Source organism: Muscardinus avellanarius, assembly GCF_963383645.1.
Source record: "Muscardinus avellanarius genome assembly, chromosome: 11".
In the NCBI taxonomy this organism is placed as follows: domain Eukaryota; kingdom Metazoa; phylum Chordata; class Mammalia; order Rodentia; family Gliridae; genus Muscardinus; species Muscardinus avellanarius.
Window position 1 is genome coordinate 14575969 of NC_137797.1, and position 24740 is coordinate 14600708.

Consider the following 24740-nt stretch of genomic DNA (forward strand, 5'->3'; position numbering starts at 1 on the left):
GTGGGATCTGGGAGAGGACACTGCGCTGACAATCAGCAGCATTTATCGCTGTCTGCAGTGGGTGGTTGTAAAACTGCTGGGGGGCTCTATGTGGATTGACCTAAATCTCCAGCAGCTGTATCCATGCGGCATCTATGTGAGGAAGGGGCAGAGATGAGATCTTGTGGCATGTTGGTTAAACTGTATAAGTCACATGATTTCCTGGTCAAATATTCAGGTGCAAGATCCCATGTTGACTTTCTCCCTCCTCTTTGAATACATCACACCCCTCTTCTCCACTGGTCTCAGGATAGTTCCTCCCTAGGCTGGTTCCAGGTAATCCGCTTGTTCCTGTCCTCTCTGCAAGTTTTGTTTCCAAGGTTTTCTACGCCTGCCCGTTTTAACTGTTTCCCTGTGTTTCTGGACCTAACTCTTCTTTTATTCTGAGTTGTTTTTAGGTTTTCAACTGTGGTTGAGGTCCAGACTCATGCAGGCGGGTGTTGTGGCCAACTATCTCCTGTCCTGTGCAGGTGCTCTCCCTTCTGCCTCAGGGAGCTTTGCACAGTCCCTCTGCCTGGATCACAGGAACCACCTGCTGTCTGGACCATGCAGCAGCGCCCACATCTGCTCTTCGCAGTAGTCTGTGCACATCTCAGTTGTGACATTTTTTCGGGCTGTGATGGATGTTTTATGTTAGTCTCTCTTATTAGACTGTGCTCTTTGAAGTCAGCCTGTTCTTTAGTCTTTGAAAGCACACAACCTGGTTAGTGCTTGGAATGTAATAGATGCTAACTAAGTGCTCCTTGGCGCGTGCTCATTCAGGCCTCAGAGCTAACCTGCGCATTAGGAGGGCCATGTGTGGGCGCATGTGGGAGAGACTGCACAGAGTTCATTATTTATTTATTAAACTGTCTCAGTTTTGATGGACTGCAAGACTGCAGCATCGTGTATCATCTCTGGGGATGAAAGGTTAGCGGGAAGTCAGAGACCAAGAGAACTACTTTCAGGATCTGCGGAGCTGTTTCTCTTCTACTGTTTGCATTCATTCGCTGTGCTAAGGACTCAGCCTTCCTCTGTATTCTTTCTTTCAGAGAGTATTATGAGGCAGGCCGAGGACTTCATGGTTCACACAGAAACACGGTGCTGGGACTAGGGATTGCCACTCCTGAGAGGATGCTGGGAATCTGCAGAGGGAGAAGGAAATTCCTGGCTGCCTCCTTGACGCTGCTCTGCATCCCTGCTGTCACCTGGATTTACCTGTTTGCTGGGAGCTTTGAAGGTAAGAACGGAGCTGAAGTGGGAGGGAAAGAGAGAAGAAAGAGAACGCCGGCTGCCACAAAATTCTAGAACAAGCCGTCCGATTGCAAGTTTGCAGTGGGTAGACTAGATTATTGACACCTCGTCACAAAAGAAGCTTGCCCAAGGTTGCACGGGCAGTTAGTTGGCAGTATCAGCCATGTGAGGAAAAACGGAAAAGCAAACAAAACCGGATGCTTCTTGGTGCAGTGGCGCAGTGTTGGGTACAATGATGTCAAAATCTTCTGTATCACATGGGTCACCATGTGCATAATCAGCAAAATGTTGCCTGCGGAAGAATAACTTATCTATTAAGGGACCCAAATGTTTTTCATTCATCGATCCTGCCATTCACTGACTTGTTCACACGCCCAGCATCGTGTGGTCGTTATTTGATGCCCCCCCCCAAACCTAGTTCTTAGAATCCCAGATAAGTGATGCAAACATTCATAATCTAGCGGTGGAGACAGGTGGGTAAACGAATGATCGCCACACTTTGTTCTGTGTCTTGTATAGAGAAAGATGGGGTGCCGTGGGAGAGGTTTGTTGGAGCTGTCACGGCAGGGCTAGGGAGGAAAGACGATCAGTCATGCTGACGGGCCAAGCACAGGGATGCGGCAAAGGAATTGGTCTCCCCAGACAAATAAACACAAATGATAATCCCTGTCATTTCCCAGAAAGAAGCAGAAAAGACAAGGCTTGCCGTTTGGGCTCGCCATTTGGGCTCGCCGTTTTTCCAGCTAGCAACTTCAAATGCAGTGCCATATTTGGCGTTTCAAAGATGGTGCACCCAGCTTCAGGGAGGAAAAGAACGGCAACGTTGAAGTGCATACTTTCTTTTTTATTTATCCCCCCACACTTGAATTTAAAAAAAAGAAAAACTTCAGTGAAAAAAAAATCTGTCTCAAGGAAGTCACTGCTGTGTTTTTAAACATTTTCTTTTATGCATAATTTTATTGACAGCTCAAGGCTACCTTTTAATTAGGAGCTGCACTTCACTTTTTGAGGTTTGCCTTGAGTTAGCTAGACTGAATATAAACAAGGTAGAACTATGTGCTCCCATAGCAGGGAGGGCTGGCGCGTCCCAGCCCAGGACTGCAGCCCTGCACCACGCCCCATGACTGCTCTTTCCTGTTACCTCCATCCCTGGACTAGTCTGAATGTCCCAGCAGAGAGATTAGTCATGCCTGGGCAGTGCCTGGTTAATTTCTGCAAAGGATCAGAGAGAGCAAGGTGAGCTGATGTTGATCTTGGGAGAGACTCAAGGAGGCATCCTCCCAGACATGGTGATGAGGAGCTCCTACAAAAGAAGGCAAAAGCACCTGGTGCTGGTACAGGATTAATAAGTAAAGACATGGATTTTCGGCAGCACAAACTGTAATAATAATCACATGACAGTAACAGTGAGGGTAAAGGTGATGTATACAATATAAAGAGGTAGTACTATGAGTATTTCTACGGGCAGGCACTGTTGTCAGCACTAAACACACACACTCTTTCTTCACAATGATCCTGTACAGTAACAGGTATTATCCTAATTTTACAGTTGGGCAGCAAGACGCACACTAACTTTGGCGATCTGCCCAAGGCCTCCAAGCACGTCAGGATGGAGCCCACAGTAGACTCAAGAGCTTAAGTTTTGTGCTATGATCTCATACTCTAGATGGGGGCTTTGGTGAGGTATTAAGATTTGGCTGGGGCATGAAAGTATCCAATCATCTTTCTGCAGGGAAGTTGAAGGATGTTGATTTGTGCTCAGTGGCAGAAATCTGGCTCACACTGGTTTTGGCAGAAAGTGAATTTGGTAGCCAGGCATGGTGGTGCATGCTTGTAATCCCAGCATTTGAGAGGCTGAAATTGGAGGATCGTGGTTGTGGTTTGTAGACAGCCTCAGCTACTTAGTGAGACCCTCCACAACTTAGTGAGATCCTGTTTCAAAATAAAAAATAAAAAATAGGGCTGGTAGTGTAGCTCAGGGGTTGAATGTCCCTGGGTTCCATTCCCAGACCTGCAATGAGGGGGGGGAGGGAGGGAGGGAAGGAGAGAGCGGGAGAGCGGGAGAGCGGGAGAGTGAGAGCGAGAGAGAGCGAGAGAGAGCGAGAGAGAGCGAGAGAGAGCGAGAGAGAGCGAGAGAGAGAGAGAGAGAGAGAGAGAGAGAGAGAGAGAGAGAGAGAGAATTTGGTGGTTAGTATGATTGAGGAGTTCAAAGATAGCAGTTTTCAGGCAAGGTTAGACCCAGGGGCTAAAATGATAGTTTTTTAGTCAAGTCATTCTTCATCCCTTTATTACCATTTTATCTTCCTTGGTTTCTCTTGAGGTGGCTTTTCCTACATAGAAACAGTTTGAGGTTTGCATCCTATCCTCACCAGTTCCAGTGGAAAGAGGATGTCTTCTTTCTCCTAATATGCCGTATCTCCTCTGATTGGATTGCCTGTGGTCACTCATCTTGAAACCAATCACTGTGATTGTAGCACTCATGAGGGAAGTTGGTACTTCTCAGTTAGTGCTGAGCCCTGTCACAGCTTTTTTAAAATTAGAAGTGATGGGGAGCCTTCTGAAACATGGAGTGAGTTTGAGGGACAGGTAGCCTCCAGTGGGGAATGATATGATTTCTCAAAGAGCCTAGAGGCTGATCGAGGTTATGGCTCCAACTGGCTCAACTTATGGCTTGATATCACTTCAGAGCAGTCTTGGAAGCATCATGTTGTCTTCCATCCCTGGCTGATGAAATGATTGTGGTCACTGGCTTTGAGTGATTTTACCAAACTGGCAGATAAATTATGGGAAATTTTGGAAAAGTGGGAAGATGGGGAAAGTATTGGGACAATATCACCATTGGGTATAGACGTTATATCTATCAGTAGTATGCTTACAGCCAGGCGTGGTGGCACACGCCTATAATACCAGTACTTAGGAAGCTGAGACAGGAGGATTGCGGGTTAAAGGATAGCCTTAGCAGCATAATGAGACTCTCAGAACTTAGCAGGCCTGGGAGTGTAGCTTGAAAGTAGAATGCTTGTGGGTTCAAGCCCCAGAACTCCCAACAACAATAATAATATAATGATAATCTAATAAACAAACACCACATCTGGGAGCACATCACACACTGTTTTAGGTAGGGGTCAGGTGACGTGTGTACATTGACAAAAGTCTAGCTAGGATGACAAGGGCTTCAGGCTTCTTTCCCCAGGTGTCATTTAGCGCAGATTTGGGTTGCTGAATTTTTTTCTGGGCTTTATATGGTAAGGATGATCTAGACAAGTCAGCGTGCTTCAGAAGAGCCAGGTGAGGGGCAGCGCGCTTCAAGCCTGGTTATGTAAGAAACTGGGTAGAATCGGAGCTGTTTATGCTAGAGACTCAGAGGGTCAGGGAGTACACGATGAGCTTCAGCAGGCAGTCAAAGGGCCATCACCTGAAAGAGAAATGAGGCCTGCCCTAATGGCTCCTGGATCTGTGCAGAGACTTGGCAGGGGGCCAGGTGTCAAGCACCTCATAATGAAGATCATTCTGTCCAGAGGTACAGTGAGCTGCCCGGGAGGTGAGGAAACGCTCTGCGCGGTAGATGGACAAGCTGAACTCAGTGTCATAGGAGGGAGTCAAGCAATAGGGACAAAATGCTCCAGATGACTTGTTGTCTGACCTAGAAATCCTGAGACTCCAGAAGGGGCTGAGTAGTTCCCTAGAGGAAAAGGCTGCACCCTGTCACTGCAGGGTGCCTACCTTTGCATGGGTCTGCAGAGACACAGCTCTCTCTGTAGTTCAACATCACACGTTACAATCCATTTATTGACAGCCTTGAGTCTTTGGCTGCATGGCAAGTGAAGCCATAAATAAGGGGCAGAGTTGCCACCTGGATTCTTGGTAATAGTATTCATGCACCATGTCAGTTTATTTTTTTTTCCAACCCTGTTTAATTTCAATGGATCGCCTGAGAGTACAGTGAAGAATTCCCTCTGAGATGTGATTGCTGCCCACACTAAGGTTTAGTGCTTCGAGTCCCTGGGTCAGCAGGTAGATGTGGGCACGCTGGACAGGGGCAGGTCTCTCAGCCAGGGCTGCGGGTGGCCTGGCACCATCATGCTACTGTGTAGGCTCTAGTCTCCACCACCAGGAAATAAAGTCCTCAGAACAAAGCCTGCCTATGGGAGAGCTGACATTATAAGCATAGTTTATGATTCTAAGTGCCAATGCAGGTGATTTGTAAGCAACCAACATCTCCTCCATTTGGGGGGAACAGAACAGGGTTATTGTAATTTGGTCCTGAGTGTGGGGCCAGGATTAATGTGTGAAACTTACATGGAAACAGGCATTGCCTTGATGTAAGGTAAGAGTGCCTGTTCTAATAGTTGGATAGCTAGATATGCTTCCCTGCTGACAAGGGGTGAGGTCTGGTTCCTGGAGCCATTTGCCAAAAACCATGCAACTAGGTGAAGGATGCTGATGGGGAATGTTTTTGTCGGTACTTTCACCTCTAAGTTCCTATCTCGCCTCTTACTTCATCCTATCCCGTGTCCTTTCCTCCTCTGTGTCTCAGTGAGCATCTCCAGCTGTGCATCCTCCCAGCTCTGGGCTGGCAGAGGTGACTCTCCCTTCTCCCTCATTCCCTGCATCCCAGGAAAGCCACATCTAGAGCGTCTGGCCTCTTCCCTTTGCAACTGTGTCTTTTGCTTTCTTTTTCTCCACTGCCATTGCCCTCACTCATAGGGCCACTCTGCTCCTTGACCTTGTCCCTAGGCCCGTCTCGAGATGGTCCTCATCCTTCGCTCTTCCTTCTCCCTGAGACCTTCTGTGGCCTCTTCATTTTTCTTTGGTTTCTCCACCTTTATGCAGATCTTCCCACCTCAGCTGCAGCGTGATGTTCTTTATCTTTGAATAAATCAATGGTCTTCTACTATGGGTTCCCCCAGCTCCCCATGTTTCCTTCCATCTTCTCAGCACCTAGCTTTTTTCTTGTTTTTATAACCACCTGTCTCAACGAGCTATTATCTAGCACCCAGTTGGAGGGTGCTGTTATCTTCTGTTCATCCTTCTGCCTTAGCACCCACTACAGTGCCTAAATGTCTGCTGAGTGACTGAATAAGTAAAAGACTGTGTCCTCCTGCCTTCCTGAGGGCATGCCATCAGCCCTCATCAGCTCCTTCTGGACTAACTCCCATCTCCTAACTATGACTCTGGGATCTTTCACAGTCAGGTGACGATTTGCTTGATGATATCTTTCTGGTCTGTATGAGCTGCTTGTCATGAGTGCACTTCATTCATATTTGTACTCCCAGTGCCCACCCAACACCCTCTCCTAAGGGGTCCTTAGTAAATGCTTGCTGGAAAGGATTCTTTCTTCTGAGTATTTGATGTGGGATTCTTCCCTCTCGCTTGAGGGGGATTGGAACTGCTGTTTGATGAGGGCTCCTGGTGCTGGGAGCACCCATGATTTTGAGGCCTGAGGTCATGGATCTGGGAACCTCTCCTTCCTTTTGGTCTTGATGTTCATTCTTGGGTTTGAGTTCAACCACACTTCCATAAAGCCATAGCATGCCTGTTACCATCCATAAGAATCACCTTTTCCCTAGGGGCATGGTGGCTTTTATTTGTGGGATGTGATCCTTTCTTTTTGGCCCCCTCCAAGGGGAGGTGTTCAGCTATTGGTGAGTTACCAGCATGTGGAAGAAGGGTGCTTAGTTTAAAGCCTTTTAGAAAACTGTTCACAAGTACTGCCCTGTGACAGCTCATAACCAGCTTGTGCTCAAGCATCCCTTAACCAGGGAGGCAAGCTTGGAAGGTTTTGCGGGTTATTTGAGAGCATATATCTTCAGAACATGCAAAGTCTCAAACATTTAAAACCAGTGCCATGGGTGAGCAGAAGATATTAATTTCTGCCCTGACTTCAGCCAGCACCCACGGTTTGTCATTCCCAAAGCCTCAGTTCACTCTTCATTCTGTTCTTATCAACACAGACTCCTCCTGAAATGAATGTGTTGAGAGTCATCACAATAAAATTTGACAGAAAGAAAAGGCATTACGATATTTGAACATTTGGCAAAGTTGTAAGGAGGACCAGAGTTCTAAGATACAATTTATTATTATATTTTTTTGCATTAGTGTTTTGAGGAAACTCCAGGTACCTGTGCAGTACAATAGGAGATACAGGGTTTATTTTATCCAAGGAGGGCTTGTCCAAAACAGAGTGATTCCCCAGCTCTGTATTCACTGCTTCCATTCTTCAGCCCATGGTATGGGCCAGAAGACAAGACATGAGTGAGTAATCTGCTAAGGTTTCTGTGTCCCCCAAGGCCAGGCCACGTGGTGAGTGATGCAAAACCCATTTTTGTCTTCCTGCCGGCGGTCTAAATGTATTGCTTAATAAGTACATTATGGGGTATGAGAACACAAGATGCTAAATGCAAAATGAAATGGAAAGTGCAATATAAAAGTTGTATTGATTTTTCTTAATGGATCAAGAATGAAGAGCTTCTCTGGGCAGTGTTTCATAGCTGTTCATGCTGAGCTCAAGCAGAATCTCTCAAAGAATGAGAAGGTGAATGTGAGAAGGAGAGGTGTTAAGTGGCCCCCAGGTGGGAGCACACAGTGGGTCTGCTGGTGCCTGCTGTTCTTACCTATGGACCAAGAAAAAGACTCAGTATTGTCTTGTATCAGAAAGGACAGTGGAGGCTCTCATAGTTTTATTGGTTGTAAAATGGTTGTTTTACTTATACCCAGTCTTCAATCTTAAAATAATGTTGGCAGTCCTGCAGAGAGGAGACAATTACCTTGAAACATCAGTTGACTGTATCTCCTGGAAGAGCTTGTGGCAAGAGTTTCAGACCAAAAATCAGAAAACCTGGTTTTGGGTCTGAGAATGGAAAATGGAAAAATTCTAGAAATAAACAATATAGGTTTAAATTCTGAGCACTGTGATGACAGTTCATGCGTCTGTTGTCTCATCTAGGACATGAATCATCTTTTTCTCCAGGGTATCCACACTGACATTATATGCTGTGCACTCCATAGGTACCACGCCACATCTCACTCTTCAGCATGCCTGTGACAGTATCAGGGTGCTTGTGTCCAAGTGACCTTTATTTTACATACTAATGACCACAAAGCACAAAAATAGTGATGGTACTGATAATGTGGACAGACCAAACCAAACCACAAAGAGCTTTATTTATCAGAAAGGGAATAAATTCTCTATGTAAAGAAAAAAATATATTTGAACCTCAATAACGTTACTGTAACATCTACAGTAAGAATCTTCTAGGCGGCACCAGGCTCCAGAGAGGAAAGGGTCTAAGAACAGAGCTCAAAACAAGAAAAGAAATATGCCAGCCTCATGGACGAGAGCTTGGCAGCCGCACTATATTGCCAGTAGCAGCAGCGAGTTCACCATGCCCGTGACAGCTCTAGATCAGGGCACTCAACAACCCACCAGGCTCCAGAGAAGAAAGATAAACAAGGAGCTGAAGTGAGCAGCTGCGGATCATTCGGGTACAATTCAGCAGTTTTTTCAGTGCAAAGAACATCTAAAACTCCCAGTGGCCAAGCTCAGCATGCACTCCAGGGACTCAGAACGGAGCTCAAAATCAGAAAAAAAAAAAAAAAATACGCCAGACTCATGCTTGCTGAGGGTGTGGCAGCAGCACCATATTGCCAGAGGCTGCGCTGAGTTCACTGCACCTGTAATAGCTCCAGATCAGCGTGCTCCATAACCATAAATGAAATTGCAACCCCTAAAGGAGAAATTTCAGTACTGCACCCCCAGGGACTTGCACAGCTTTGATAATCTCCCTGGGTCTGAGATTTTGCAGTCCAACCCAGTGAAGGAGTAAGAGTGGCAGAGATACCACACCATAGTTGCAGCTCCCCTTGGGAAAACACCCAGTCTTCTACCTCCATGGTCTTGCGCAGCCTCGATTTACTACCTGAGTCTTAGACTTTGCAATTCAACCCAGTAAAGGAGTAGTGGTAACAGAGATTACCACAGACTCGAGATCCAGAGCACCCTAAGTGAATTCATAGTAACCCAGGGAAGAACGCAGAGAAGACACAAACTTCTGAAGTCATAGCAAAGAGGAATAACAATGGAGCAATGAACACCTGCAACGCCATAACATCAGAACCTGATAACACAGAAATTCAGAGATCTCCAGAAGATCAAATCAGGAATATAACTGTAGAAATAATACAGAACTTTCAAAAAGAATTTAGAGAGAGTTTAAAAGAAGTAAAGTATGCAATCATTGAAGTAAAGGCCTCAATTCAAAGTATAAACAATCAATTAGACCACATGGAGAATAGAATCTAGCTCCTAGAAGATGATCACTCCAGAATTGAATGCATAGTTTATAAATTAGGAAAAAAAATCCATCAGCAGGAATTTGACATTGAAGAAATATGGGACATTTTAAGAGAGCTAACCTAAGAATAATTGGAATAGAAGAGGGTAAAGAAGGTGAAACCAAAGGGATCAATAATCTCTTCAAGGAAGTAATAGCAGAAAATTTTCCAAACATAGAGCAAGAGGTTGATACACAGGTCCAGGAAACTTATAGAACTCCCTTTAGACAGGATCAGAAGTGGCTTCCCACACCATATAATTGTCAAAATGACCAATGTGGAATCCAACGAGAAAATCTTAAAGGCAACAAAAACAAAAGGCCAAGTGACACTCAGAAGCAAACCATTTAGAATCACTCCAGACTTCCCAAACCAAGTCATGAAAGCCAGAAGAGCTTGGAGTAACATATTCCAAACTCTGAAAGAAAACAGCTTCCAGCCAAAAATTTTCTACCCAGCAATACTATCTATCAAATTAGATGGGAAAATAAGAAGCTTCCATGACAAACAGAAACTGAAGGAATTTATGTCTTCAAAACCAGCGCTAGAGAAAATACTCAAGGGGATTAACTACAAAGAAGAAATAGGTAATACATGCCAGATCCAAAGAAACAAAATTTTCCATCCAGCAGACAACTAATCAAAGAAGAATAAACAGTATCTCAAACAGAAATAAAATATTAACAGGTTAGGAATTAAAAATTATCTCTCAAAAATCATACTGAATGTAAATGTCCTCAACTCCCCAATATAAAGTGTCAAAAGGGATTAAAATCCAGAATCTATCCATCTGCTGCTTACAAGAAACACACCTTACAAGTAAAGATAGGAACAAACTCAAGGTAAAGGGCTGGAGCAAGGTAATCCAGGCTAACGGAACTCAAAGGCAAGCAAGAGTAGCAACTATGATATCAGACAAGTTAGACTTAAAACCCAAACTTATTAGAAGAGACAAAGAAGGTCATATTTTACTGGTAAAAGGAATAATCCAGTGAGAGGAAATAACAGTAATCAACATCTATGCCCCAAACATAGGGGCAGCTACTTTTGTAAATCAAACTCTTTGTGACATGAAGTCACACATAAATCCCAGTACAATAATCCTGGGAGACTTCAACACATCTCTTACAACATTAGACCCATCTTCCAGACAAAAGGTCAGTAAAGATGCATCATAACTAATGAACACCATTAATCAAATGGACCTGTTGACACATATAGAATATTTCATCCAACAACAGAGGAGTTCACATTTTTCTCAGCTGCTCATGGAACCTTCTCCAAAATAGATCACATCCTGGGCAACAAAATGAGCACTAGCAAATACAAAAAAAGTTACATACTTCCCTGTGCCATTCCAGACCATAATGGAATGAAACTAGAAATCAACTATAAGAAGACCCAGAGAAGCAATATAAACATGTGGAGACTGAACACCACACTTCTGAATGAAGAATAGGTCATAGAAGATGTAAGAGGTGAAATCAAGAAATTTCTAGAAACAAATGAACACTTTAAAGGCAGTATTAAGAGAAAAATTTATAGCACTGAGTGCTCAAATAAGAAAAACAGAAAATCTTCAAATAAATAACCTAATGAAACACCTCAAAGCCCTTGAAAAATAGGAACAATTGAGCCCCAAAGCCAGTAGAAGACAGGTAATTATTAAAATTAGTGCAGAAACTTTAAAAATACAGAATAAAAAATACAGAAAATCAACAAAACCAAAAGCTGGTTTCTTGAAAAAAATAACAAGATAGATAAACCACTAGCCAAGCTAACTAAACAAAAGAGAGAATCAACCCAAATTATGAAGAAGATGAAAAAGGAGACATTGCTAATGACAATGTAGAAATCCAGTGGATTAGCAGAAACTACTTTGAAAAACTATGCTCCAACAAAATGGAAAATCTGGAAGAAATTGACAACTTCCTAGATAACTACAACCTTCCTAAACTGAGTCAACAAGCTATAGAACACTTAAACCAACCAATAACAATCAAAGCGATAGAAACAGCAATAAAGAGCTTACCATCAAAGAAAAGCCAAGGACCAGATGGGTTTCCAAGTGAATTCTATAAAACCTTTATAGAAGAGCTAACCCCAATACTTCTCAAACTATTTTGTTAAATAGAAAAAACTGGGACTCTCCCAAATACATTCTATGAAGCCAACATCACACTAATACCCAAACCGAATAAAGACAGTTCAAGGAAGGAAAACGACAGGCCTATATCTCTGGTGAACTTGGATGCAAACTATCAAACAAAATACTAGCAACATGCATTCAAAAACACATCAAGAAAATCATACACCATGACCAGGTAGGGTTCATCCCAGGGATGCAAGGCTGGTTCAATATACGAAAATCAATCCATGTAATTCATCATATAAACAGAATCAAAGACAAAAACCACATGATCATCTCAATAGATGCTGAAAAAGCATTTGATAAAATTCAACATCCATTTATGATAAAAACAATGCAGAGAACTAGAATATAAGGAACATATCTCAACATCATTAAGGCAATTTACAATAAGCCCACTGCCAACATTATATTAAATGGGGAAAAAGTTCAAGAATTCCCCCTAAAAACAGGAAAAGACAAGGAAGCCCAATATCACCACTTCTCTTCAATATAGTACTAGAGACTCTAGCTAGAGCAATAAGGCAAGAAAAGGAAATCAAAGGAGTATAAATAGGAAAAGTAGAACTCAAAATTTCACTATTTGCAGATGACATGATACTCTATTTAGAAAACCCAAGAAACTCAATCAAAAGTCTTATAGAACTGATCAACAAATTCAGCAAAGTGTCTGGATAAAAAATCAATCTTAAAAAATCAGAAGCTTTCCTGTACGCCAAACAGAAATCCACTGAAAAAGAAATTCAGAAAACACTTCCACTGAGGATCTCCCACAAAAATAATAAAATACTTAGGAATAAAATTAACCAAGGAGGTAAAAGATCTCTACAAAGAATTATAAAACATTGAAAAAAGAAATCGAAGAAGATCTTAGAAGATGGAAAGATCTTTCATGTTCATGGACTGGCAAAATAAATATCATTAAAATGGCCATCCTTCCAAAAGTAATCTACAGATTCAACACAATGCCCATTAAACTACCAAGATCATTCATCACAGACATAGAAAAATCAGTCCTTAAATTTATTTGGAATAACTAAAAGCCCAGAATAGCCAAGGTAGTTCTCAGCAACAAAAACCATGCAGGAGGAATCACAATGCCTGACTTTAAACTATACTACAAAGCCATTGTAATAAAAACAGTATGGTACTGGCAAACAAAACAAAACAAAACAGATACATAGACCAATGGAGCAGAATAGAAGACCCAGAAACAAGTCTACACACTTTCAGTCAATTGAATTTTGACAAAGGTTCCAAAAACATACACTGGAAAAAGATAGCCTGTTCAACAAATTGTATTGGCAAAACTGGTTAACCATATGCAGAAAATTGGAAATTAATCCCACTTTCTCACCCTGCACACGAGTCAATTCAAGATGGATCAGAACTTGGAAATCAAACCAGAGACCTTGAAGCTCCTTGAAGAGGGTATAGGTCCAACACTGGAAAACATAGGCACAGATAAACTCTTTCTCAAAAAGAACCCAAAGGCACAACAAATTAAAAGGTGAATCAATATGTGGGATTGCATGCAACTGAAGAGCTTTTGTTTGGTAAAAGAAACTGTCCAGGACCTCAACTGATAGCCAACAGAATAGAAAAAGATTTTTGCCACCTACCACTCTGATAGAGGACTGATATCTAGAATATACAGAGAACTCACGAAACTCAACACCAAAAATACAAATCATCCAGTAACAAAATGGGCAAGCAAACTAAGTAGACACTTCACGAAAGACGAAATTCAAATGGCCAATAAATGCATGAAGAAATGTTCAACATCATTGGCAATCAGAACGATGCAAATCAAAATTATCCTGAGATTTCACCTAACTCCAACTAGAATGGCAATCATTAAAAACACAAACAACAACAAATACTGGCAAGGATGTGGAAAAGTGGGAACTCTAAAACATTGTTGGTGGGATTGCAAATTAGTGTAACCACTTTGGAAAATAGTATGGAGAATCCTCAGAAGAGTGGGAACAAATCTACCATTTGTTCCAGCAATACCACTTCTGGGTATCTACCCAAAAGATAGGAAACCAAACTACCAAACTAATGCATGTGTATCCATGTTCATAGCTGCACAATTCACCATAGCCAAACTATGGAACCAGCCAAGATGTCCATCAACAGATGAATGATTACAAAACTGTAGGATATGTACACAATGGAATTTTACTCAGCCATTAAATAATCTCAATTACATCACTTTCAGGGAAATGGAAGGAACTGGAGGACATTATGCTAAGTGAGATTAGTCAGTCACAAAAAATAAGAAATCAGATGCTTTCCCTAATATGTGAAAGCTGAGGAGAAATGGGTCATAGGAGGAACTCTAGATGAACAAGGAAATCCTATAGAGGAGCAAACAAGACAACCTAAATGAGGGGATGGGAAGGTGAAGAAGGAAATTCTCTAAAACACGCAATGTACTTAAACATATTGAAGTCAACCACTAAGCCAAGCAAGGGAAGGAGGGATGGGGAGGGAATGGGGTGGGGATTGGGTAGGGGTTAATTCGGTGATGTGTACATGTATGTCCACACAAGTTTTTTTTACCCCAATATGATGTATGAATATAATGCCCCAATAAAAAATTAAAAATAAAAAGAATCTTCTAATCCATGAAATTGTACAGAAGAAAGAAGAGATATGTGTTAGTTGTTGCTATACCTCAAAATGTAAAAGTTGCAGCCACAGGGCTTGGTGCTTGCTTAGTTAAGATAGAGAAGGCATTAAACTCCTCTGTGTATGTTGTAGGAAAAAACATGGTATACCTAAGTCCGTTATTATTTGCAGTTGCTTTTATCCACTGGAGGTCTTGGATGAGGGGGATACTGTTATAGCTTCTTATGGCTGTTTTGACAAATCACAGCACGCTCTTAGCATCTGTAAGGTATCTTGCACATTATTCCTGGTGGCCAGAAATCTGAAATCTTCCTGCTGTGTTGAAGTTGAGGTGTCTATGGACAGGGCAGGTTCCTTCTGGAGCCTGGGGCAGACTCCATCTTCTGGCCTCTGTTAACTTCTTAGCCTGCACCGAATCCTTGCCTGTGGCCCCTTCCTCATTTCAAAGGCCCCAGAGGAGCATCTTTAGCCCACTTGCACTGTTGATTTCTGTCTCGGCTCTGTTGCCACATCTCTCTCTGGGATTCTCCTGCCTTCTTCTTACAAGGATCCTTGGGTTACATGGAGTCCACCCACATAATCCAGGGTAATCATCCCATTATAAAGTCCTGAGTTGAGCTACACCCACAAAGTCCCTTTTGACACGTGAGGTCACATAGTCACTGGTTGAAGTGGTTAGGACATGGAGATCTTGGAGACAGGGTTATTCTCCTGCATTCTGTCCATCTTCTCGTCTTTTATGGTGAAGCAAAGGTGTGTTGTGCTGCCTGTTCTCTTATATGGATATGTTAATCCTGTCCTGGATTTTGGCTTCTTTAATTTTCACTTGATATATAAATATCCAACCAAGTTTACATATCATGAAAAGGCATTGTATTCACATGGATTGTTCTGAATTGTTTACACAATTTGATAGAATAATAATTTATTATAGGCATTTAATCAGTAAACAATGAGAGGTTATGGTTTTCTGAAAATAAATCTCCATAACTTCTGCTTTATGGGGTTTACTGGGTTTTAAGGCAATTTTTATTTACTTTGGCTGCAGAAACCAATTTAACAAAAGGAGGGGATGATTTTATCCAGAGGGAACTATTGATGGTTGAATAGGCTTGTTAATGTTAAGTAAAATTAGACATTGATATAACTGCTTTAGAAAACTCTGGTTTTATCAAGTAAAGTCAAGCATGACTCCATGGCTTCTCAGTCATTTCTCTCCCTAGCCATACACCAAACAGAAGTGGACAAAAGACTCATGCTTGAATGTTTACATTGGTGTTATTTATATTAGCACCAAGCAGGAAACTATTAAATGTTCACCAACAGTAGAATAAATAGTGAGTGTCATATTTATGTAGTTAAAGTATTATTGAGTAATGCAAATGTAGGCATTTGCAGTGTTGAGCAATGGAAGACAGATACAAGCTAATACATACCATATGGTTTCAACTATATAAAGTTCAAAAACCCACAAAATTTACTGCAGGCCCTTACTAATCCAAATTGTGGTGATTTCTTATGAGGAGTAGCACAGAGTGGGCCAAGGCACAAGGAGGACTTTGGGGGTACTGCTAATACTTTACTTTTCAACACATGTAATGATTATAAAGGTGTGTTACTTTGTGATAATTAACCCAGCATTTCACTTATAGTTTGTTCCTTTTTTTTTTTTTTTTTTTGGTGGTACTGGAAGTGGAACCTAGAGGCTTTCTACCTCCGGGCTATACTTCTAGACCTATTTTATATTTTATTTGGGAACAGGGTCTGACTAAGTTGCTGAGAGCCTCACTGAGTAGCTGAGGCTGGTTTTGAACCTATGCAATCCTCCTGCCTCAGCCTCCCAAGTGCAGGGATTATAAACATGTGCCACCACGCCCGGCTATTTTTTTTTTAAGCCTCTACAAATCTGGATTGTTAAATAAGTAACTGGATTTGAAGTGATTTTGCAGGCTTCACGTTCTTTTTAGATGAGAGGAATTTTATTAACCTTTGGGATTTATGAATCTATGTCACTGTTTAACTTTGAAATTCAAATGCTTTTTAAGTGTGAAACTTTTCTTTGGGGACTGATGTTTAACACTTCTACTTAACCACCCGTCCTTTTTTTCTTCCTGATACACTTCACCATTTGGATAGATACTCACTCTGTGAGGGTTTGATCATAGCCTTGACCTCGAGAGCTGAAATTTGCTCATAAAACTGTACTTCGGAATGAGTGCTTTCATCAATTTGAAATAAGGCCCAGATTTCTACCAAGTCTGCAGCAATGAAGGAGTGCTCTGCTCCAGTTAATACTAAAACAATATTGTGTGACATCGAAACTAAGCCACAGTAGGTAATGAGTGTTTCTATCTGCATTAGTAAAAAAAAAAAAAAAAAAAAAAAAATCATGTATCGGCATAAAATTCTTGTGCCTGGAAAAAGAGAGGCCACTCCTATTGTGGAAGATGTTGAAACCCAGACAGGAAATGTGCTGCTTAATCTATATCCATAACCGGGCATGGTGGCACATGCTGGTAATCCCAGCATTAAAGAGGTGGAGACCAGAGGATTACGGTTCATGGACATCCTCAGCCACTTAGCGTGGCCCTCTGCAACTCAGTGAGACCCTGTTTCAAAACATAAAAGACTAAAAAATAGGACCAGGGGTATAGCTTGGAAGTAGAAAGCCCCTGACTTCCATCCTCAGTACCTCAAAAAACAAACAAACTATATCCATGATGGAAACAGTAACAACTGCTTCTAAATATGTTTATGGAACAGAAATTGACACCTATGACCTATAGTTGTGTTGTGTTTGGCCTGACCATGGTTTTTACTACGTTTGAATTTTTTCCTAATGGTTAACTACTGAGAGATTGCTAGTAAAAGCCAGGACTTTGTTTTTCCTTAAAAAAGAGAAAAGAACTGAGTTGGGCATGGTAGTCCATACCTTTAATCCCAGTATATGGAAGGCTGAGGTAGGAATATCCGCAGGTTAGAGGCCAGCCTCAGCAACTTAGGGAGGCCCTCAGCAAATTAGTGAAATCCTGTTTCAAACTAAAAGTAAATAAAATAGGGCTCAGGATATAGCTCAGAGGCAGAATGCCCCTGTATTCAATCCCTATACCAAAAAAAAAAAAAAAAGCTGCAGCTTGTCCGTGCTTCCTGTTCATCCCTGCGCTACCCTGAACTGTTATTTACAATAGGACCTTGAGAAGAACAACGTTTTGGTGTCTGATTTTGTCACTTGCGTATATTACCTGATTCCCTTAGACTTGGAGTTCCAAGTTTTGAGCTTAATCTCTGCCAGTGCTGGACTCAGGACTTTGCATTCCATTCTTATTTATTCCTTCAAAAATTTCACACTTGTCTCATTTTAAAAATGGGAAAAGTGAGGCTCAGAGATATTAAGCTGTTAACTAAGGCCACCCAGCTAGTAAGTAGCGGACCCAGGCCTTGTCTGAAGAGGTTCCTGAAAATTGGAGATACCAAGACAACTGGAAGATGTCCTTTCAAAGTCAGTACGCTGAATATGCCCATCCACAAGGACAAGGCCTGCTCCGAGATGAGTGACAAGGAGCTATCTTGGATGAGAAGGCAGCCCGTGTTCTGTGGCTAGCAGGATTATTATAAGCCAAGAGAAGCAGAAAATTCGATTAGCCCTCTAATGCAATTTGCATTTCATTTCTGCCATAGACTCCTACAATTAAGATCAGGCTATGACATTGGGAATCATCTAGACAGGCTTACAACCAAAGCAGACAAAACCTTTGAAAATTCCGCAAGGACTTTTTTTAGCAGGCAGGGTTGATGGTGGGATGAACATGTCCCCCAAGGACAGGTAGACCTGAGTCTGAGGTTCAGTGGCACCATTTAAATCACAGAGCAATGATAGACAAGCTGCCTATTCCTGCAGGTCTGTTTCTTCTCCATTCATACCACTGTTAAAAAGGCTAAACAAGCCACCTGCTCGACGGCAGTCCTTGTTCAGTTGATCTCCATTTCTCTTTCTTTTTTGTATTTTTCTAGAATCCAGGAAAACCTCCTAGGACTGATGCAAAAGGTCATTGCCTGGTCCAAAAAGGCCTTTGTTTTATAGCTGAGGAAACTGAGAATAGAGGGCTGCCAGCTAACTGAGCATAACTCAGGGGCGTCCGGGTGGCATCTGGGAATCAGCCCTCAGACGGACTGTGTGGCCATCGAGTTCCTGCCTCTGTCCTCATCATGGTCACTTAGGAGTAGTCCAGGCAGGTCAAAGGAGGAAGGTCACATTTGGTCACTTCTCCCCATGTGTATGTACAGACGTTTGCCACACTCCCTTCAGGCCTTGGAGAGGATGGAGGACGGGAGAGGGAGGATGAGACACCATAGCTCTGCTCATAAATGCACCTATAGGGCACTATGGATGTAGTGGCCATATTTGGAGAAAATTACATTATTTCATATAAAGGACCAGTCCTGAGAACTGTAAAAGAATGCCAGAGAGGAAGGGGCTGTCCTCTGATGTGAAGCGCAGTCAAATCCATGGCAGATTTATTAGATGGAGCCACCCCTGGTTCTAAGTCCCAAGCCTCTGTTTACAGGCTATGTGTCTTCCACTGAGCCACCTAACACCTCTTAGCCCAGGCAGCCCTCTCCAGTGTTAAGGGTGCTGCTACCTACATGACAGGGTTTCTGGAAAGGTGGAAAGTCATCCCTTGTGCTCAGCACAGGGCATATTTAGTGTCAATTGGTGCTCAGCAGCAGATTTGAATATGCTCTGCTTGAGGTGTAGAAGCAAACACTCCCTTCAGGGGTCAGCAGAGTGCAGTGTTTACCCCTGCACAGGTAGGGAGAACCAGAGCCCTGCCAAGACCCCTCCTTTTTCTAGGGCGGGACCTTTAGATAATGGATGGTTGGCTGTTTTGCTCCAGCAAGGGCTGCATGCCCCCTTTCATAGGAACCTGTGAATTTCCTAGCAAGAACAGAGCTATTGGTGGAGCTAAAGCCTGGGGTAGTGCCCCAGCCACAAAGCCTCCCCACATGGAACCAGCTGGTACCATTTGTAGTTAGGTAGCATGGCACCATAGAACATAAGCTTGCCTGTCTACATTTAAATAATCCTCCTCCAGTCCCATTTGGGGGGAAGAGGTATTCTGTTTCTCACAAGGTCAGGGAAACTTCAGAGTTCTTAAGTAGATCACCCAAAGTTATTCATTCATTCAACAACCACAGCCAGGCCATTGTGGGCACTACAGATGGAGTTCTGACTGCATGCACAGGCTCTCTGCTCGTGGTGCTTACCTTCAAGTGGATGGAGGGAAGAGAGTACTGGACAGACTTATACTAGGTGGGGTGGTGGGAAATGCAACAGAGAATAATAAAGCAGGAGGAGGGGCAGCACCCAAGTGGGTGATGGGTTTCCTAGGGCAGGAGCAGGGCATGCTGTTTTGATACAAGGATCTGGGCAGTCTTCTCTCTTAGGTGACATTTCAGCAGAGCCAGGTGAAAGGGGGGATCATTTCAGGCAGAAGGACAGTGGGGGGGGTTACTCAGGGCCTTTGTAGGGTGGTGGTGGCTGGAGAGATGAGGAGAAGCAGTGTGGCCGGCCTTGAGCTCAGGAAGGGTGGGCAGGGCCCCTTATGGGCCTCAGGGAGTAGGTCTGGGAACCCTGTGTTTCTCCCTCTGGGTCCTCAGCCCTCCTGGAAAACTTATTCCTTGCCATTTGAACTCACCTTCTCCTGCTATTCAAAGTTAAGAGGACCCTGAAGCAGTTTCTTCCCCCTGACTCTAAGGCCTCTAGGTCTCTAGTTCCCAAGGTTGCCAGATGGTCAGAATCACCCAGGGCATTTGGTTATCACCAGACTTCCACCCTCCCTGGGGCACCTTTAGCAGTAGAGAGCTGAGCCTTGGCCAGCTCTGCTGAGCAGGCAGTGGTACCATGGGTGCCTCCCTTGCGTCAGCTTTGTGCAGGGTCTCAAGTGGTCCTTTCTTCTGACCAGTTTAGGAAGTTTGACCTAGATTGAGTACAGCCCCTCAGTGGCTGACTTTGGACGCTCTCTGGGCCTCCTGGACTCAGATTTTCTACAAAGTAGTCTGGTGATAGCAACACTAATGAGTGCCCACCGTTGCCCCTTGCGGCAGGATTGCTCTCCACTTTTTTTCCCTTTGTTAGATCTCGGTCCTTACACCAAGTTTCCTCACCCATAGGCTGTGTGTACTTCTATTAATTGAGGATTATGTTAAGTGTCACTTCCTTGACATAAGACACCTGCTTTTCAGAGCTGTCACGTAGACTCAGACAGGTGCACGTGGCTTAGGGGCATGCTGGGCGCATGTGTGCTGCTGATGCCATCCTGGTCTTCAGTGTTTACTCTGACTACACATCGGGGCTGTGAGCGCAGCCCTCTCTCAGTGTCTGCAGGGACTTGATTCCAGGCCTGCCTTCTCAAATAAGGGATGTCCCAGTTTCTTGATAAAAAATGGCATAGAGCCGGGTATGGTGGCACACACTTGTAATTCCAGCATTTGGGAGGCTGAGACTGGAGGATCACGGTCTGTGGACAGCCTCGGCTACTTAGTGAGGACCTCTGCAACTCAGTGAGACCCTCTTTCACAATAAAGAATAAAAACTAGGGCAGGGAATGTAGCTCAGAGGTTGAATGCCCCTGGGTTCCATCCCCAGACCCACACACACAAAAAAAGGCATAGTATTTGCTATAATGTATACTCATCCTGCCACAGTTCCACCATAGTACATGGTAGAGTGCTATGTACATAGTCAATATACAGTATTTTATACTAACAGCAAGACATAAAAGTCTATAACTGTTTGGTACATAACCACTTTTTCCTCAATATTTTTGATCTGTAATGGGTAGATTTTGTGAATGAGGAACTTGTAGATATGAAGGGCCAACTACCCTCACCTTTTCTTATCGCTTGAATTCTTAGTCTTTGACATAATGCCTGGAATACAGTAGATGCTCAATAGGAATTGAGATGCCAGAAATAAGAATGATATTAGGAACTATTTATGGAGCCTTATGAGGCCTCAAGCCCAAGTCCTTGACTTGTGTCTCTTCTTTTGTTCCTCAGAACTGTCTTATGAGGTAGGTACTAATGTTCCTGTTGGACAGGTAAGGAAATGGTGGCACCACGAGGTTAACTCACTTGCTCAAGGAATGAGAGGTAGCAAGTGGTGGGGCTGGGATTTAACCCAGGCAGTTCTATGTGCTGTGCCCTCTAAAAGTTTCCTTTGCCTCCTAAATGGGCATGGATTCCTTTCTCTGTCTATGTAAGGTTACCCTCTCCTGCTTCATTCTTTATGGGGTTGGGAGGATCTAGTCACCCCCCTGTGTAGTAATCCTTCTGTACCAGAGACATGTACTGTTCGAAACTCCTGCTCCAGGAGAAGTTGTGTTAGCCATGCTCAGTTGTGCTAGCCTCAGTTGTGTTAGCTGTTCACACTTCCCAAGCTGTGCATCTTTCTGCTCCTCTCTGGGATCACACGCCGGGTGCCTGGGCCCCTGTGGATGACTGGGTCCTACCTCTGCAAACAGATAAAGAGCAGCCCTCTCTGAGCAGTGGAGGAGACCAGGGCTCTCTCCTCTCCCCTCCAAGTGGCCAGATCTGTGCTTGATATTTCCTGGAAGGCTGCTCTTGGCTTGCTTGTGAGTGATCAAGAGCACTTTGGGATTCTCGACTCTTCAGATTTGAAGTCCAGAGACAAATGCAGGCACACCCAGGCACCAGCATTGCCAGGGAAGACCAAGGAGCCTGCTCTGAGGCGGCCCTGAAGGAGAGCTGTCTGCAGAGATGAGCATCTCCCCCATGGCTTGATTTTATGTTTTGGATAAACACTCAGAAGTGAGCTGTGTGAAGGGGCGGATAAGTAAGGGTCTTGGGGAGTGAGTATTTTCAGAATTTTAATGTCTCACTCTCTGAGTCTGTCTCCTAATAGAAATGTCTGCCCAGGGGGCTCAGGTGGACAGAAAGGAGCCTGCATTCCCTCTGGCCCACCCTCTAGTTTCCACATGCTTCAGTAGAAATGACTCATTAGAAAGACCCCCTTGGATTTCTTTCAGAGTCTCTTCATTGTATCCATTGTTCCATTCCCAGGCGAGATTGCTCCGACTCCTGCTGGCCTTGCGGGAATCCCTCCCTCCATCCTTAGTGTAGGATGGCATGAGTTTACACTCAGCCTCAGCCACATCACAAGCAACTGCATGGCACTTCATAGCACATCTCTGGGGGGGATACTAGCATCACCTCATTTTTTAGATAAAGGAAGCTGCAGGATGTTGGGGAGCTTGCCCAGCCAGTGAGTATCTGGCTTGGAGTCCAAGTTCTTAGCCACCAAGTGTGGCGCCTCCTGCTGCCTGTCATCTTCCTGTACCTCTGAATCCTTCCTTTATAATCATTAGGTTGTACATGGTTCCTGCTCTGTGCTGAGCCATTGCCAGCCAGCAGAGAACAGAGAGGAAGAGGATATTATCCTGGGGCTACAGATGGTAGAGTGACCCAGAAGTAAATTTATACCACTGGTATCATGATTATATGATACTCAGGGCACCATGGGGGCCTGGATGGCCAGGGCTTAGAAAAGGGCTCGGTAGAGAAGGCAGACATTGAGCTATGACTTGAAAGGCCAGGAAGAAAACACGGTATCACTGGGGATGACACAAAGGAGTAGCACAGCCCTGGCAGGTGCCCCTTTTGCACGCATTCTTCCATGGGTGGAAAGACACAGGCTGGGCAGTCAGAAAGGCCTGGACCTAAAGCCTGTCAGTGGCCCTTGCCAGCTGCTGAGCACAGATTTATCCCTTACCTTTCCTGAGCTTTCTCATTTTTAAGTGGAAACAACAATGTCATTGTTACAGATAAAGTAATAGAAGGTCCAAGTATGATGCTGAGAGAAGCAACTGGCACATACCAAGATGTCAGGAAATTGCTACTGTTTTATTGCTTTCAGTGTGTGTGTGTGTGTGTGTGTGTGTGTGTGTGTGTGTGTATGTATGTGGTACTGGGGACTGAACTCAGGAGCATCTGTCTCTAAATATGACCCCCTAGTCCCTCTGCTCCCCTGCTCCCCTGCTTTAAATCTGGTCTTGAGATAAGGTCTTGCTAAGTTGTCCAGCCTGGGCTTGAACTTGTGACCCTCCTGCCTCAGTTTCCCAAGTACCGACGATCACAGGTGTATACCACTAGGCCTGGCTTACCACTTTCTAACTTTTGATGAAGTTATTTATCAGTCAACTTTAGAACTGTACTTGCAAATAAAATATAATATTAAAGTGTTTGGGCACATAATTCTTGCTCAGTCAACATGATGCAGAGGCTTAATTTGGGTACAGTTGGTCTGGACTCGTTAAGAGATTGGGTTCGGTGGATTGCTTGGGGGTCACTTGACTGATATGGTTGAGCTCACGATATTCTGTTTGGTCTTCTGCAATGGTTCTGTGAGTCCAGCTGGGATAATGCTATCTTTCTCCTAGAGAAAAATTAAAGCCCAGGGATGCTGAGTATCTCAAGTATCAAGTTGTCAGCTCCCACAGTGAGTTTTATTACCAAATAGCCACATGACAAGTCAAGAACTCTGTTTTGTCACCTGCCCAGCGGGGTGGCCATATCTGCCGTGGCCACCTCTAAGATTTATGGTGTAGGTCAGATGGGGCAGCAGCCATCGGCCTGGCTTCTGTGTAGAGATGGTCTACTGGGGCCAAGGGTTTAGCGCTAAAGCGCTCCCCATGTGCAGTGAGCCAACCTGAGCTGAGATGGTGGCGGGGGCCATGCAGAGGTGGCTGAGGTGGGCCTTGGAGGGGTGGCCTTCAGGCCCAGGGGCTTCGGAAGATGAGAGAAGGAAAGAAACAGGAGAGCTGTGCAGTGTGACCTGAGCAAATGGAAGCCTGGGTAGAGAGGCCTTGGGGCTGGGTGACTGGTGGGGATATAGAGATCTGGCACAGGACGCTCCAGCCTGCTGGGTGTTGGAACCCTTGAACCTAGTAGCACCCCAGTGGGTGGAGCTAGAGGCCAGTGCCAGCCATCTTTCTGAGGTGGAAATTCTGGGGAGCCATTTGCCCCCAGGGTGACATAGACACTGTGTTTTCATTCTTATTATAAAGGAAAGTGCAGTTGATGGAGGAGTCAAGTGTCAGAATGGCTTTAGAAGGCGGTACTCTCATCCTGTGTCAGGGTGAAGTTTATCTGGGTGCTGCCTCATTGGACCCGTGTTCTGGGTCTTATTCTGCAGTGGTCTATTTGTGGCGGACCTGAGAGCTTTCTGGACCTCACTTCCTCATCAGTGAAGTGGACACAGAGTCCTATCTTATAAGTAGGTTGTGAGAAGCTAGTGAGCAAATATATGACAGCTTTACACACTTGTTGT

At 43.9% G+C, this 24740-nt stretch overlaps 1 protein-coding gene across 3 annotated transcripts in view; it reads left to right on the top strand.

The window, feature by feature from the left end:
• Positions 1 to 1080: 1080 nt before the first annotated feature.
• The window catches only part of LARGE1 (LARGE xylosyl- and glucuronyltransferase 1), a gene marked incomplete at both ends in the record, with an annotated part of 407629 nt that continues 383969 nt past the window's right edge, over positions 1081 to 24740 (top strand). For 2 of the 3 annotated variants that reach the window (XM_080706526.1, XM_080706527.1), the window contains one exon: positions 1153 to 1258. In XM_080706526.1, coding sequence (XP_080562652.1) covers positions 1153 to 1258 — 106 coding nt within the window. Of the gene's footprint in view, positions 1259 to 24740 lie in introns of all 3 variants that reach the window. The other variant, XM_080706528.1, reaches the window with a different exon arrangement.